This window comes from Oncorhynchus mykiss, chromosome 23 (assembly GCF_013265735.2).
Source record: "Oncorhynchus mykiss isolate Arlee chromosome 23, USDA_OmykA_1.1, whole genome shotgun sequence".
In the NCBI taxonomy this organism is placed as follows: Eukaryota; Metazoa; Chordata; class Actinopteri; order Salmoniformes; family Salmonidae; genus Oncorhynchus; species Oncorhynchus mykiss.
Genome location: NC_048587.1, coordinates 1,857,081 through 1,874,105, shown reverse-complemented (window position 1 = coordinate 1,874,105; position 17,025 = coordinate 1,857,081). Strand labels below are relative to the sequence as shown.

Sequence of the window (17,025 nt, the reverse complement as noted above, 5' to 3'; positions counted from 1 at the left end):
TATATTAACTAGGTCAGAGTTATACCAGTCTGATGGTCTGTTTCAGGAGGCTGTAATGCTTGTTATCGTATATTAACTAGGTCAGAGTTATACCAGTTTGATGGTCTGTTTCAGGAGGCTGTAATGCTTGTTATAGTATATTAACTAGGTCAGAGTTATACCAGTCTGACGGTCTGTTTCAGAAGGCTGTAATGCTTGTTATAGTATATTAACTAGGTCAGAGTTATACCAGTCTGATGGTCTGTTTCAGGAGGCTGTAATGCTTGTTATAGTATATTAACTAGGTCAGAGTTATACCAGTCTGATGGTCTGTTTCAGGAGGCTGTAATGCTTGTTATCGTATATTAACTAGGTCAGAGTTATACCAGTCTGATGGTCTGTTCTGTTTCAGGAGGCTGTAATGCTTGTTATCGTATATTAACTAGGTCAGAGTTACACCAGTCTGATGATGATAAATAATCTGTTCTGTCCAACAGGCCCGTTATGGATCTCTGAAGATCAAAGGAAAGCGGAGGCCGGTTCTGACTGCTGCTACCTACAGTGCCATGTAATGAACAGTCTAGGAGACGTGACTGCTGGCTGGTGCCATGGATGGGTTTCCTTCTGTAGTGCTCTACTGTTGACCAGAGCATGGTGGGTCCTGGCTAAAAGTAGTGCATTATGGGCCCTGGCCAACAGTAGTGCATTATGGGCCCTGGCCAACAGTAGTGCATTATGGGCCCTGGCCAACAGTAGTGCACGAGAATGGGAATAGGCTTTTTGGGACGGACCAGGAAATCAGTCAACAATTCAGGAAGGACTACTGACGGCTCCAACATCCATATCAGTGACTACTGACGGCTCCAACATCCATATCAGTGACTACTGACGGCTCCAACATCCATATCAGTGACTACTGACGGCTCCAACATCCATATCAGTGACTACTGACATGTTAGACCATCCATTCTATGGAGAACGATGCTGTGGAACTGTTCTCCTGGTGTTTTTTTTAAACTGTCCTGGGGTCTAATTCTATTCACGCTGGGAGCATCTGTCTCTTTTTAAATGAACCACCAACTCACTATATTTATGACATTATTCTGACTGTGTGTATTTAAACCATCGTACAGCGGTAGCTGTACAGAAAGAATCTTAAGGTTTCCTGCCTTTTAGTTAAGTGTTGTTGTTGCATGGATCTTATATTCTGGGTTGTTTTTATGTGAGGATGTGGACTTTTTAGGATCTTGTCTTTTTTTTTTGAGGGGTTATATAATTCATTTAGCTTCATTTTGTCATATATGCTGCCTTGTATTTTGAGTTTAGCTGATTTTAAATAGTAGAATACATTATAATAGTGATCATTCTGGCACTTAAAAAGATTGTTACCAAGTAACAGCTGACCAAAAAGTGTCCCTTATTCCTTCCGGAGGAATAAACCAATGATGAGAGAAAGGGAACAGAGAAGCCTGTTATATGTGTCCCAAATGGCATCATTCCCTATACAGGGCACTACCCAATGGGCCCTGCTCTAAAGTAGTGCACTACGTAGGGAATAGGGTTCCATAGGGCCCTGCTCTGAAGTAGTGCACTACCCAATGGGCCCTGCTCTAAAGTAGTGCACTACCCAATGGGCCCTGCTCTAAAGTAGTGCACTACGTAGGGAATAGGGTGCCATAGGGCCCTGCTCTAAAGTAGTGCACTACGTAGGGAATAGGGTGCCATTAGGGAATGCAACCCAATGTTGAGGTATGTTTGTGTTGACCGTAACTGGCCTGTCCAGTTTGAATGACTGCATTTCCTGTTTTAGATTTTGGAACAAAGCTTTTTTTTCTCCCATAACCAATATTTTTGTACACTCTCTTCCAAAACGATGTCCTTTTGTAAGGCTCTGATGTCATCTGTTTTAGAATGTGTCCTGCTGCATTCTGGGATGCTTTTAACCACATGATGAAACCTATTTAATACCAAAGCTTTATCTACTAAACCAGTGACCTGGGTCTGATTTGTGTGGGAATGTATCATAGAGGTGTTGTAAATAAATGTATACATTCAACAATGTCTGAATGTCTGCAAAGTAATTCAACTTTTGATCATGTGGTTTTCAACAAAACCATGGCAACAAGTGGAATATAATACGTTACTACCAATCAACAGCTGATAGGGATTCCTCTGACGGGACTTCTAGTCATCACATTTCATTTGTCACATGCAGATTACAACCGCTGTAGACCTTACAGGGACATTCTGACTGACAAGCGTTTTACCTGTCATCCTTTGTTGTTATTACCTCTCTGGCCAGTTCTCTTCAAGCCACTCACAATGGATTTCATTTCCCCCCAGTTCTAATCACCTCCACCAGGGGTCGCTGTTTAACATTAAAATCAGAAAAAAAGAGAGGACTTTGGTATTCAATGCAACTCATTTTGGGATTCCACATTTCCCATAGCACACCAACTAGACCAGAAACACATTTCCCATAGTACACCAACTAGACCAGAAACACATTTCCCATAGCACACCAACTAGACCAGAAACACATTTCCCATAGCACACCAACTAGACCAGAAACACATTTAACATGGTTTGAATAGAACAGAGTCAAATTGTTAAAACATGACATGGTGCATGGGACATATAGCAACATCCTTCCATGAGTTAACCTTCACTAAATCAGTTCATTCAGAGGAACAATCATTGATTTATTAAATATTGTTAATTACTAAAACACACCCACCACTTGTTTAGAAGGAGTGCTGATTGACGCTGGACTATGAGGATGATGTACGATCAACAAAACAATTAGTATAGAAGAGGTTAATTGAAAGTGTTATTCACAGCAGAGTGTTGACATGATGAAGAGCAGAGTGTTGACATGATGAAGAGCAGTGTGATGAGTGTTGACATGATGAAGAGCAGAGTGTTGACATGATGAAGAGCAGAGTGATGACATGATGAAGAGCAGAGTGTTGACATGATGAAGAGCAGAGTGTTGACATGATGAAGAGCAGTGTGATGAGTGTTGACATGATGAAGAGCAGAGTGTTGACATGATGAAGAGCAGAGTGATGACATGATGAAGAGCAGAGTGTTGACATGATGAAGAGCAGAGTGTTGACATGATGAAGAGCAGAGTGATGACATGATGAAGAGCAGTGTGGTGAGTGTTGACATGATGAAGAGCAGTGTGGTGAGTGTTGACATGATGAAGAGCAGTGTGATGAGTGTTGACATGATGAAGAGCAGTGTGGTGACATGATGAAGAGCAGTGTGATGAGTGTTGACATGATGAAGAGCAGTGTGGTGAGTGTTGACATGATGAAGAGCAGTGTGATGAGTGTTGACATGATGAAGAGCAGTGTGGTGACATGATGAAGAGCAGTGTGATGAGTGTTGACATGATGAAGAGCAGAGTGTTGACATGATGAAGAGCAGAGTGTTGACATGATGAAGAGCAGTGTGGTGAGTGATGACATGATGAAGAGCAGTGTGGTGAGTGGTGACATGATGAAGAGCAGTGTGGTGAGTGTTGACATGATGAAGAGCAGTGTGGTGAGTGTTGACATGTTGAAGAGCAGTGTGGTGAGTGATGACATGATGAAGAGCAGAGTGGTGACATGATGAAGAGCAGTGTGATGAGTGTTGACATGATGAAGAGCAGTGTGATGAGTGTTGACATGATGAAGAGCAGAGTGTTGACATGATGAAGAGCAGAGTGGTGACATGATGAAGAGCAGTGTGATGAGTGTTGACATGATGAAGAGCAGTGTGGTGAGTGTTGACATGATGAAGAGCAGAGTGGTGACATGATGAAGAGCAGTGTGTTGACATGATGAAGAGCAGTGTGGTGAGTGTTGACATGATGAAGAGCAGTATGATGAGTGATGACATGATGAAGAGCAGTGTGGTGAGTGATGACATGATGAAGAGCAGTATGATGAGTGATGACATGATGAAGAGCAGTGTGGTGAGTGTTGACATGTTGAAGAGCAGTGTGGTGAGTGATGACATGATGAAGAGCAGTATGATGAGTGATGACATGATGAAGAGCAGTGTGGTGAGTGATGACATGATGAAGAGCAGTATGATGAGTGATGACATGATGAAGAGCAGTGTGGTGAGTGATGACATGATGAAGAGCAGTATGATGAGTGATGACATGTTGAAGAGCAGTGTGGTGAGTGTTGACATGTTGAAGAGCAGTATGATGAGTGTTGACATGATGAAGAGCAGAGTGTTGACATGATGAAGAGCAGAGTGGTGACATGATGAAGAGCAGTGTGATGAGTGTTGACATGATGAAGAGCAGTGTGGTGAGTGTTGACATGATGAAGAGCAGAGTGGTGACATGATGAAGAGCAGTGTGATGAGTGTTGACATGATGAAGAGCAGTGTGGTGAGTGTTGACATGATGAAGAGCAGAGTGTTGACATGATGAAGAGCAGTGTGGTGAGTGTTGACATGATGAAGAGCAGTATGATGAGTGATGACATGATGAAGAGCAGTGTGGTGAGTGATGACATGATGAAGAGCAGTATGATGAGTGATGACATGATGAAGAGCAGTGTGGTGAGTGTTGACATGTTGAAGAGCAGTGTGGTGAGTGATGACATGATGAAGAGCAGTATGATGAGTGATGACATGATGAAGAGCAGTGTGGTGAGTGATGACATGATGAAGAGCAGTATGATGAGTGATGACATGATGAAGAGCAGTGTGGTGAGTGATGACATGATGAAGAGCAGTATGATGAGTGATGACATGTTGAAGAGCAGTGTGGTGAGTGTTGACATGTTGAAGAGCAGTATGATGAGTGTTGACATGATGAAGAGCAGAGTGTTGACATGATGAAGAGCAGAGTGTTGACATGATGAAGAGCAGAGTGTTGACATGATGAAGAGCAGAGTGTTGACATGATGAAGAGCAGTGTGGTGAGTGTTGACATGATGAAGAGCAGAGTGTTGACATGATGAAGAGCAGAGTGTTGACATGATGAAGAGCAGAGTGTTGACATGATGAAGAGCAGAGTGTTGACATGATGAAGAGCAGAGTGTTGACATGATGAAGAGCAGTGTGGTGAGTGTTGACATGATGAAGAGCAGAGTGTTGACATGATGAAGAGCAGTGTGGTGAGTGTTGACATGATGAAGAGCAGTATGATGAGTGTTGACATGATGAAGAGCAGTGTGGTGAGTGTTGACATGATGAAGAGCAGTGTGATGAGTGATGACATGATGAAGAGCAGAGTGTTGACATGATGAAGAGCAGAGTGTTGACATGATGAAGAGCAGTGTGATGAGGGTTGACATGATGAAGAGCAGAGTGTTGACATGATGAAGAGCAGAGTGATGAGTGTTGACATGATGAAGAGCAGAGTGATGAGTGATGACATGATGAAGAGCAGAGTGTTGACATGATGAAGAGCAGAGTGTTGACATGATGAAGAGCAGTGTGATGAGGGTTGACATGATGAAGAGCAGAGTGTTGACATGATGAAGAGCAGAGTGATGAGTGATGACATGATGAAGAGCAGTATGATGAGTGTTGACATGATGAAGAGCAGTGTGGTGAGTGTTGACATGATGAAGAGCAGTGTGATGAGTGATGACATGATGAAGAGCAGAGTGTTGACATGATGAAGAGCAGAGTGTTGACATGATGAAGAGCAGTGTGATGAGGGTTGACATGATGAAGAGCAGAGTGATGTGTGTTGACATGATGAAGAGCAGAGTGATGACATGATGAAGAGCAGTATGATGAGTGTTGACATGATGAAGAGCAGTGTGGTGAGTGTTGACATGATGAAGAGCAGTGTGATGAGTGTTGACATGATGAAGAGCAGAGTGATGACATGATGAAGAGCAGTATGATGAGTGTTGACATGATGAAGAGCAGTGTGGTGAGTGTTGACATGATGAAGAGCAGTGTGGTGAGTGTTGACATGATGAAGAGCAGTGTGGTGAGTGTTGACATGATGAAGAGCAGTATGATGAGTGTTGACATGATGAAGAGCAGAGTGTTGACATGAGGAAGAGCAGAGTGTTGACATGATGAAGAGCAGTGTGGTGAGTGTTGACATGATGAAGAGCAGTGTGATGAGTGGTGACATGATGAAGAGCAGAGTGGTGACATGATGAAGAGCAGAGTGTTGAGTGTTGACATGATGAAGAGCAGAGTGTTGACATGATGAAGAGCAGAGTGGTGACATGATGAAGAGCAGTGTGATGAGTGTTGACATGATGAAGAGCAGAGTGATGACATGATGAAGAGCAGTATGATGAGTGTTGACATGATGAAGAGCAGTGTGGTGAGTGTTGACATGATGAAGAGCAGTATGATGAGTGTTGACATGATGAAGAGCAGAGTGTTGACATGATGAAGAGCAGAGTGTTGACATGATGAAGAGCAGTGTGATGAGTGATGACATGATGAAGAGCAGAGTGTTGACATGATGAAGAGCAGAGTGTTGACATGATGAAGAGCAGAGTGTTGACATGATGAAGAGCAGAGTGTTGACATGATGAAGAGCAGAGTGTTGACATGATGAAGAGCAGAGTGGTGAGTGTTGACATGATGAAGAGCAGTATGATGAGTGTTGACATGATGAAGAGCAGAGTGGTGAGTGTTGACATGATGAAGAGCAGAGTGATGACATGATGAAGAGCAGAGTGGTGAGTGTTGACATGATGAAGAGCAGAGTGTTGACATGATGAAGAGCAGTGTGGTGAGTGTTGACATGATGAAGAGCAGAGTGTTGACATGATGAAGAGCAGTGTGGTGAGTGTTGACATGATGAAGAGCAGTATGATGAGTGTTGACATGATGAAGAGCAGAGTGGTGAGTGTTGACATGATGAAGAGCAGAGTGATGACATGATGAAGAGCAGTGTGGTGAGTGTTGACATGATGAAGAGCAGTATGATGAGTGTTGACATGATGAAGAGCAGTGTGGTGAGTGTTGACATGATGAAGAGCAGTATGATGAGTGTTGACATGATGAAGAGCAGTGTGGTGAGTGTTGACATGATGAAGAGCAGTATGATGAGTGTTGACATGATGAAGAGCAGTGTGATGAGTGATGACATGATGAAGAGCAGAGTGTTGACATGATGAAGAGCAGAGTGTTGACATGATGAAGAGCAGAGTGTTGACATGATGAAGAGCAGTGTGATGAGGGTTGACATGATGAAGAGCAGAGTGTTGACATGATGAAGAGCAGAGTGATGACATGATGAAGAGCAGTATGATGAGTGTTGACATGATGAAGAGCAGTGTGGTGAGTGTTGACATGATGAAGAGCAGTGTGATGAGTGATGACATGATGAAGAGCAGAGTGTTGACATGATGAAGAGCAGAGTGTTGACATGATGAAGAGCAGTGTGATGAGTGTTGACATGTTGAAGAGCAGAGTGTTGACTTGATGAAGAGCAGTGTGATGAGTGTTGACATGATGAAGAGCAGTGTGGTGAGTGTTGACATGATGAAGAGCAGTGTGGTGAGTGTTGACATGATGAAGAGCAGTGTGATGAGTGTTGACATGATGAAGAGCAGTATGATGAGTGTTGACATGTTGAAGAGCAGTGTGGTGAGTGATGACATGATGAAGAGCAGTATGATGAGTGATGACATGATGAAGAGCAGTGTGGTGAGTGTTGACATGATGAAGAGCAGTGTGATGAGTGTTGACATGATGAAGAGCAGTGTGGTGAGTGTTGACATGATGAAGAGCAGTGTGGTGAGTGTTGACATGATGAAGAGCAGTGTGGTGAGTGTTGACATGATGAAGAGCAGTGTGGTGAGTGTTGACATGATGAAGAGCAGTGTGGTGAGTGGTGACATGATGAAGAGCAGAGTGATGAGTGTTGACATGATGAAGAGCAGTGTGATGAGTGTTGACATGATGAAGAGCAGAGTGATGACATGATGAAGAGCAGTATGATGAGTGTTGACATGATGAAGAGCAGTGTGATGAGGGTTGACATGATGAAGAGCAGTATGATGAGTGTTGACATGTTGAAGAGCAGTGTGATGAGTGTTGACATGATGAAGAGCAGTGTGGTGAGTGTTGACATGATGAAGAGCAGTGTGATGAGTGTTGACATGATGAAGAGCAGAGTGATGACATGATGAAGAGCAGTATGATGAGTGTTGACATGATGAAGAGCAGTGTGATGAGTGTTGACATGATGAAGAGCAGTGTGGTGAGTGTTGACATGATGAAGAGCAGTGTGATGAGTGATGACATGATGAAGAGCAGAGTGTTGACATGATGAAGAGCAGTGTGATGAGGGTTGACATGATGAAGAGCAGAGTGTTGACTTGATGAAGAGCAGTGTGATGAGTGTTGACATGATGAAGAGCAGAGTGTTGACATGATGAAGAGCAGTATGATGAGTGTTGACATGAGGAAGCGCAGTGTATGGGGGATGAAGGGATGGGGGATGAGGGGATGGGGGATGATGGGATGGGGGATGAAGGGATGATGGGATGGGGGATGAAGGGATGGGGGATGAAGGGATGGGGGGTGAAGGGATGGGGATGAAGGGATGGGGATGAAGGGATGAAGGATGGAGGGATGAAAGGGTGGGGGATGAAGGGATGGGGGTGAAGGGATGGGGGGTGAAGGGATGATGGGATGGGGGATGAAGGGATGGAGGATGAAGGGATAGTGGATGAAGGGATGGGGGATGAAGGGATGGGGATGATGGGATGGGGGATGAAGGATGAAGGGATGACGGGATGGGGATGAAGGGATGAAGGATGAAGAGATGACGGGATGGGGGGTGAAGGGATGGGGAATGAAGGGATGGGGGATGGAGGGATGGTGGATGAAGGGATGGGGGATGAAGGGATGGAGGATGAAGGGTTGGGGATGAAGGGATGGGGATGAAGGGATGATGGGATGGGGGATGAAGGGATGACGGGATGGGGGATGAAGGGATGGGGAATGAACGGATGGGGGATGGAGGGATGGTGGATGAAGGGATGGGGGATGAAGGGATGGAGGATGAAGGGTTGGGGATGAAGGATGAAGGGATGGGGATGGAGGATGAAGGGATGGCGAATGAAGGGATGGGGGATGAAGGGATGGGGATGAGGGATCGGGGATGAAGGGATAACGGGATGGGGGATGAAGGGATGGGGGATGAGGGGATGGGGGATGATGGGATGGGGGATGAAGGGATGATGGGATGGGGGATGAAGGGATGGGGGATGAAGGGATGGGGGGTGAAGGGATGGGGATGAAGGGATGGGGATGAAGGGATGAAGGATGGAGGGATGAAGGGGTGGGGGATGAAGGGATGGGGATGATGGGATGGGGGATGAAGGGATGGGGGATGAAGGGATGGGGGTGAAGGGATGGGGGGTGAAGGGATGATGGGATGGAGGATGAAGGGATAGTGGATGAAGGGATGGGGGATGAAGGGATGGGGATGATGGGATGGGGGATGAAGGGATGGGGGATGAAGGATGAAGGGATGACGGGATGGGGATGAAGGGATGAAGGATGAAGAGATGACGGGATGGGGGGTGAAGGGATGGGGAATGAAGGGATGGGGGATGAGGGATGGTGGATGAAGGGATGGGGGATGAAGGGATGGAGGATGAAGGGTTGGGGATGAAGGGATGGGGATGAAGGGATGATGGGATGGGGGATGACGGGATGGGGGATGAAGGGATGGGGGGTGAAGGGATGGGGAATGAACGGATGGGGGATGGAGGGATGGTGGATGAAGGGATGGGGGATGAAGGGATGGAGGATGAAGGGTTGGGGATGAAGGATGAAGGGATGGGGATGGAGGATGAAGGGATGGAGAATGAAGGGATGGGGGATGAAGGGATGGGGATGAGGGATGGGGGATGAAGGGATAACGGGATGGGGGATGAAGGGATGGGGGGTGAAGGGATGTGGATTGAAGGGATGGGGATGATGGGATGGGGGATGAAGGATGAAGGGATGACGGGATGGGGGGTGAAGGGATGGGGAATGAAGGGATGGGGGATGGAGGGATGGTGGATGAAGGGATGGAGGATGAAGGGTTGGGGATGAAGGGATGGGGATGAAGGGATGAAGGGATGGGGATGAAGGGATGAAGGATGAAGGGATGGGGGATGAAGGGATGGGGGTGAAGGGATGGGGAATGAAGGGATGGGGGATGAAGGGATGGTGGATGAAGGGATGGAGGATGAAGGGTTGGGGATGGGGATGGAGGGATTGGGGATGAAGGGATGGGGGATGAAGGATGAGGGATGGGGTTGGAGGATGAAGGGATGGAGAATGAAGGATGAAGGGATGGGGGATGGAGGATGTAGGGATGGAGAATGAAGGGATGGGGGATGGAGAATGAAGGGATGGGGGATGAAAGGATGGAGGGATGGGGATGGTGTATGAAGGGATGAGGATGAAGAGATGGGGGATGAAGGATGGGGGATGAAGGGATGACGGGGTGGGGGATGAAGGATGGAGGGATGAAGGATGAAGGGATGGGGGTTGAATAGATGGAGAATGAAGGGATGGGGGATGAATGGATGGAGAATGAAGGGCTGGAGAATGAAGGGCTGGAGAATGAAGGGATGGTGGATGAAGGGATGACGGGATGGGGATGGGATGGGGGATGACGGGATGAGGGATGGGGGATGAAGAATGGAGGGATGAAGGGATGGGGTGAAGGGATGGGGAAGAAGGAATGGAGGATGAAGGGATGGGGGGTGGAAGGATGGTGGATGAAGGGATGGAGGATGAAGGGATGGTGGATGAAGGGATGGGGGACGAAGGGATGGTGGATGGAGGGATGGGGGATGAAGGGATGGTGGATGAAGGGATGACGGGATGGGGGATGACGGGATGAGGGATGGGGGATGAAGAATGGAGGGATGAAGGGATGGGGGTGAAGGGATGGGGGTGAAGGGATGGGGATGAAGGAATGGAGGATGAAGGGATGGGGGGTGGAGGGATGGTGGATGAAGGGATGGAGGATGAAGGGATGGGGGACGAAGGGATGGTGGATGGAGGGATGGGGGATGAAGGGATGGAGGATGAAGGGATGGAGGGATGGGGATGAAGGGTTGGAGAATGAAGGGATGGGGATGGAGGATGAAGGGATGGAGAATGAAGGGATGGGGGATGAAGGATGAAGGGATGGAGGATGAAGGGATGGGGGATGAAGGGATGGTGGATGAAGGGATGGGGGATGGAGGATTGGTGGATGAAGGGATGGGAATGAAGGGATGGAGGATGAAGGGATGGAGAATGAAGAGATGGGGGATGAAGAGATGGGGGATAAAGGGATGAAGGGATGGGGGATGAAGGGATGGAGAAAAAGGTATGGGGGGGATGAAGGGATGGGGGATGAAGGGATGGGGGATGTAGGATGAATGGATGGGGGATGAAGGGATGGGGGGTGAAGGGATGGGGGTGAAGGGATGGGGATGAAGGGATGGGGATGAAGGGATGGGGGATGAAGGATGGAGGGATGAAGGTATGGGGATAAAGGGATGGAGGATGAAGGGATGGGGGATGAAGGGATGGAGGGATGGAGAATGAAGGGATGGGGGATGAAGGGGTGGAGGATGAAGGGATGGGGGATGAGGGGATGAAGGATTAAGGGATGAAGGGATGGGGGATGAAGGTGTGGGGATAAAGGGATGATGGGATGGAGGGATGGAGAATGAAGGGATGGAGGATGAAGGGATGGAGAATGAAGGGATGAAGGATGAAGGGATGGAGGATGAAGGGATGGGGGATGGAGGATTGTGGATGAAGGATGGAGGATGAAGGGATGGAGAATGAAGGGATGGGGGATGAAGGATGAAGGGATGAAGGGATGGGGATGAAGGGATGACGGGATGGGGGATGATGGATGGAGGGATGGTGGATGAAGGGATGGGGGACGAAGGGATGGTGGATGGAGGGATGGGGGATGAAGGGATGGAGGATGAAGGGATGGTGGATGAAGGGATGGAGGGATGGGGATGAAGGGTTGGAGAATGAAGGGATGGGGATGGAGGATGAAGGGATGGGGGATGAAGGGATGGGGGATGGAGGATTGGTGGATGAAGGGATGGGAATGAAGGGATGGAGAATGAAGGGATGGAGGATGAAGGGATGGAGAATGAAGAGATGGGGGATGAAGAGATGGGGGATAAAGGGATGAAGGATGAAGGAATGGGGGATGAAGGGATGGAGAAAAAGGGATGGGGGATGAAGGGATGGAGGATGAACGGATGGGGGATGAAGGAATGGGGGATGAAGGGATGGGGGATGAAGGATGGAGGGATGAATGGATGGAGAATCAAGGGATGGGGGATGAAGGGATGGAGGATGAAGGGATGGGGGATGAAGGATGGAGGGATGAATGGATGGAGAATCAAGGGATGGGGGATGAAGGGATGGAGGATGAAGGGATGGAGAATGAAGGGATGGGGGATGAAGGGGTGGGGATAAAGGGATGATGGGATGGAGGGATGGAGAATGAAGGGATGGGGGATAAAGGGATGTTGGATGATGGGATGAAGGGATGGGAGATGAAGGGATGTTGGATGAAGGGATGGGGGATGAAGGGATGGGGGATGAAGGGGTGGGGATAAAGGGATGATGGGATGGAGGGATGGAGAATGAAGGGATGGGGGATGAAGGGATGGAGGATGAAGGGATGGAGAATGAAGGGATGAAGGATGAAGGGATGGGGGATGGAGGATGAAGGGATGAAGGGATTGGGGATGGAGGATAGTGGATGAAGGATGGAGGATGAAGGGATGGAGAATGAAGGGATGGGGGATGAAGGATGAAGGGATGGGGATGAAGGGATGACGGGATGGAGGATGAAGGGATGGAGGATGAAGGGATGGAGGATGAAGGGATGGGGGATGAAGGGATGGAGGATGAAGGATGAAGGGATGGAGGATGAAGGGGTGGAGGATGAAGGGATGGGAGATGAAGGGATGAAGGATGAAGGGATGGGGGATGGAGGGATGAAGGGATGGAGGATGATGGGATGGGGGATGAAGGGATGGAGGATGAAGGGATGGAGGATGAAGGTATGGGGGGGATGAAGGGATGGGGGATGAAGGGATGGAGGATGAATGGATGGGGGATGAAGGGATGGGGGGATGGAGGATGAAGGGATGGAGGATGAAGGGATGGAGGATGAAGGGATGGGGGATGAAGGGATGGAGGATGAAGGATGAAGGGATGGAGGATGAAGGGGTGGAGGATGATGGGATGAAGGGATGGGGGATGAAGGGATGGAGGATGAAGGGATGGGGGATGAAGGGATGGGGGATGAAGGGATGGGGGATGGAGGATGAATGGATGGGGGATGAAGGGATGGGGGGTGAAGGGATGGGGGGTGAAGGGATGGGGGATGAAGGGATGGGGATGAAGGGATGGGGGATGAAGGATGGAGGGATGAAGGACGGAGGGATGAAGGGATGGGGATAAAGGGATGGAGGATGAAGGGATGGGGGATGAAGGGATGGAGGGATGGAGAATAAAGGGATGGGGGATGAAGGGTGGAGGATGAAGGGATGGGGGATGAAGGATGAAGGGATGGGATGAAGGGATGACGGGATGGAGGATGAAGGGATGGAGGATGAAGGGATGGAGGATGAAGGGATGGAGGATGAAGGGATGGAGGATGAAGGGATGGGGGATGAAGGGATGGGGGATGAAGGGATGGAGGATGAAGGATGAAGGGATGGAGGATGAAGGGGTGAAGGGATGAAGGATGAAGGGATGGGGGATGGAGGGATGAAGGGATGGAGGATGATGGGATGGGGGATGAAGGGATGGAGGATGAAGGGATGGAGAATGAAGGTATGGGAGGGATGAGGGATGAAGGGATGGAGGATGAATGGATGGGGGATGAAGGGATGGGGGGATGGAGGATGAAGGGATGGAGGATGAAGGGATGGAGGATGAAGGGATGGGGGATGAAGGGATGGGGGATGAAGGGATGGAGGATGAAGGGATGGAGGATGAAGGGGTGGAGGTTGAAGGGATGGGGATGGGGGATGAAGGATGAAGGGATGGGGGATGGAGGATGAAGGGATGGAGGATGAAGGTATGGGGGGGATGAAGGGATGGGGGATGAAGGGATGGGGGATGGAGGATGAATGGATGGGGGATGAAGGGATGGGGGGTGAAGGGATGGGGGTGAAGGGATGGGGATGAAGGGATGGGGATGAAGGGATGGGGGGTGAAGGGATGGGGGTGAAGGGATGGGGATGAAGGGATGGGGATAAAGGGATGGAGGATGAAGGGATGGGGGATGAAGGGATGGAGGGATGGTGAATGAAGGGATGGGGGATGAAGGGGTGGAGGATGAAGGGATGGGGGATGAAGGGATGAAGGATTAAGGGATGAAGGGATGGGGGATGAAGGTGTGGGGATAAAGGGATGATGGGATGGAGGGATGGAGAATGAAGGGATGGGGGATGAAGGTATGGAGGATGAAGGGATGGAGAATGAAGGGATGAAGGATGAAGGGATGGAGGATGAAGGGATGGGGGATGGAGGATTGTGGATGAAGGATGGAGGATGAAGGGATGGACAATGAAGGGATGGGGGATGAAGGATGAAGGGATGAAGGGATGGGGATGAAGGGATGACGGGATGGGGGATGATGGATGGAGGGATGGTGGATGAAGGGATGGGGGACGAAGGGATGGTGGATGGAGGGATGGGGGATGAAGGGATGGAGGATGAAGGGATGGGGGATGAAGGGATGGAGGGATGGGGGATGAAGGGTTGGAGAATGAAGGGATGGGGATGGAGGATGAAGGGATGGATAATGAAGAGATGGGGGATGAAGGATGAAGGGATGGAGGATGAAGGGATGGGGGATGAAGGGATGGGGGATGCAGGGATGGTGGATGAAGGGATGGGGGATGAAGGGATGGGGGATGGAGGATTGGTGGATGAAGGGATGGGAATGAAGGGATGGAGGATGAAGGGATGGAGGATGAAGGGATGGAGAATGAAGAGATGGGGGATGAAGAGATTTGGGATAAAGGGATGAAGGATGAAGGAATGGGGGATGAAGGGATGGAGAAAAAGGGATGGGGGATGAAGGGATGGAGGATGAAGGGATGGGGGATGAAGGAATGGGGGATGAAGGGATGGGGATGAAGGATGGAGGGATGGGGCATGAATGGATGGAGAATCAAGGGATGGGGGATGAAGGGATGGAGGATGAAGGGATGGAGAGTGAAGGGATGGGGGATGAAGGGATGGGGGATGAAGGGGTGGGGATAAAGGGATGATGGGATGGAGGGATGGAGAATGAAGGGATGGGGGATGAAGGGATGTTGGATGATGGGATGAAGGGATGGGGGATGAAGGGATGTTGGATGAAGGGATGGAGAATGAAGGGATGGGGTGAAGTGATGGGGGATGAAGGAATGGGGATGAAAGGATGGGGAATGAAGGGATGGAGGATGAAGGTATTGGGGATGAAGGGGTGGTGGATGAAGGGATGGGGATGAAGGATGGAGGGATGGGGCATGAATGGATGGAGAATCAAGGGATGGGGGATGAAGGGATGGAGGATGAAGGGATGGAGAGTGAAGGGATGGGGGATGAAGGGATGGGGGATGAAGGGGTGGGGATAAAGGGATGATGGGATGGAGGGATGGAGAATGAAGGGATGGGGGATGAAGGGATGGAGGATGAAGGGATGGAGAATGAAGGGATGAAGGATGAAGGGATGGGGGATGGAGGATGAAGGGATGAAGGGATTGGGGATTGAGGATAGTGGATGAAGGATGGAGGATGAAGGGATGGAGAATGAAGGGATGGGGGATGAAGGATGAATGGATGGGGATGAAGGGATGACGGATGGAGGATGAAGGGATGGAGGATGAAGGGATGGAGGTTGAAGGGATGGGGGATGAAGGGATGGGGGATGAAGGGATGGAGGATGAAGGATAAAGGGATGGAGGATGAAGGGGTGGAGGATGAAGGGATGGGAGATGAAGGGATGAAGGATGAAGGGATGGGGGATGGAGGGATGAAGGGATGGAGGATGATGGGATGGGGGATGAAGGGATGGGGGATCCCCACAGGTGTGTGGATGAAGGGATGGGGGATGGAGGATGAATGGATGGGGGATGAAGGGATGGGGGGTGAAGGGATGGGGGGTGAAGGGATGGGGGATGAAGGGATGGGGATGAAGGGATGGGGGATGAAGGATGGAGGGATGAAGGACGGAGGGATGAAGGGATGGGGATAAAGGGATGGAGGATGAAGGGATGGGGGATGAAGGGATGGAGGGATGGAGAATAAAGGGATGGGGGATGAAGGGTGGAGGATGAAGGGATGGGGGATGAAGGATGAAGGGATGGGATGAAGGGATGACGGGATGGAGGATGAAGGGATGGAGGATGAAGGGATGGAGGATGAAGGGATGGAGGATGAAGGGATGGAGGATGAAGGGATGGGGGATGAAGGGATGGGGGATGAAGGGATGGAGGATGAAGGATGAAGGGATGGAGGATGAAGGGGTGAAGGGATGAAGGATGAAGGGATGGGGGATGGAGGGATGAAGGGATGGAGGATGATGGGATGGGGGATGAAGGGATGGAGGATGAAGGGATGGAGAATGAAGGTATGGGAGGGATGAGGGATGAAGGGATGGAGGATGAATGGATGGGGGATGAAGGGATGGGGGGATGGAGGATGAAGGGATGGAGGATGAAGGGATGGAGGATGAAGGGATGGGGGATGAAGGGATGGGGGATGAAGGGATGGAGGATGAAGGGATGGAGGATGAAGGGGTGGAGGTTGAAGGGATGGGGATGGGGGATGAAGGATGAAGGGATGGGGGATGGAGGATGAAGGGATGGAGGATGAAGGTATGGGGGGGATGAAGGGATGGGGGATGAAGGGATGGGGGATGGAGGATGAATGGATGGGGGATGAAGGGATGGGGGGTGAAGGGATGGGGGGTGAAGGGATGGGGATGAAGGGATGGGGATAAAGGGATGGAGGATGAAGGGATGGGGGATGAAGGGATGGAGGGATGGTGAATGAAGGGATGGGGGATGA

General features: G+C 49.5%; 1 protein-coding gene across 3 annotated transcripts in view; it reads left to right on the top strand.

Annotated features, from left to right (window-relative positions):
* The window catches only part of LOC110516366 (receptor expression-enhancing protein 3-like), a 39,970-nt gene extending 38,565 nt beyond the window's left edge, over positions 1–1,405 (top strand). The window contains exons 8-9 of one of the 3 annotated variants that reach the window (XR_005039102.1): positions 477–816; positions 879–1,405. Coding sequence is in view for 1 of the 3 variants with exons in the window: in XM_036959701.1 (XP_036815596.1) it covers positions 477–551 (75 nt within the window). In the remaining 2 variants the exon portion in view is untranslated. Of the gene's footprint in view, positions 1–476 lie in introns of all 3 variants that reach the window. The other 2 variants (XR_005039101.1, XM_036959701.1) reach the window with 2 other exon arrangements.
* Positions 1,406–17,025: the final 15,620 nt, after the last annotated feature.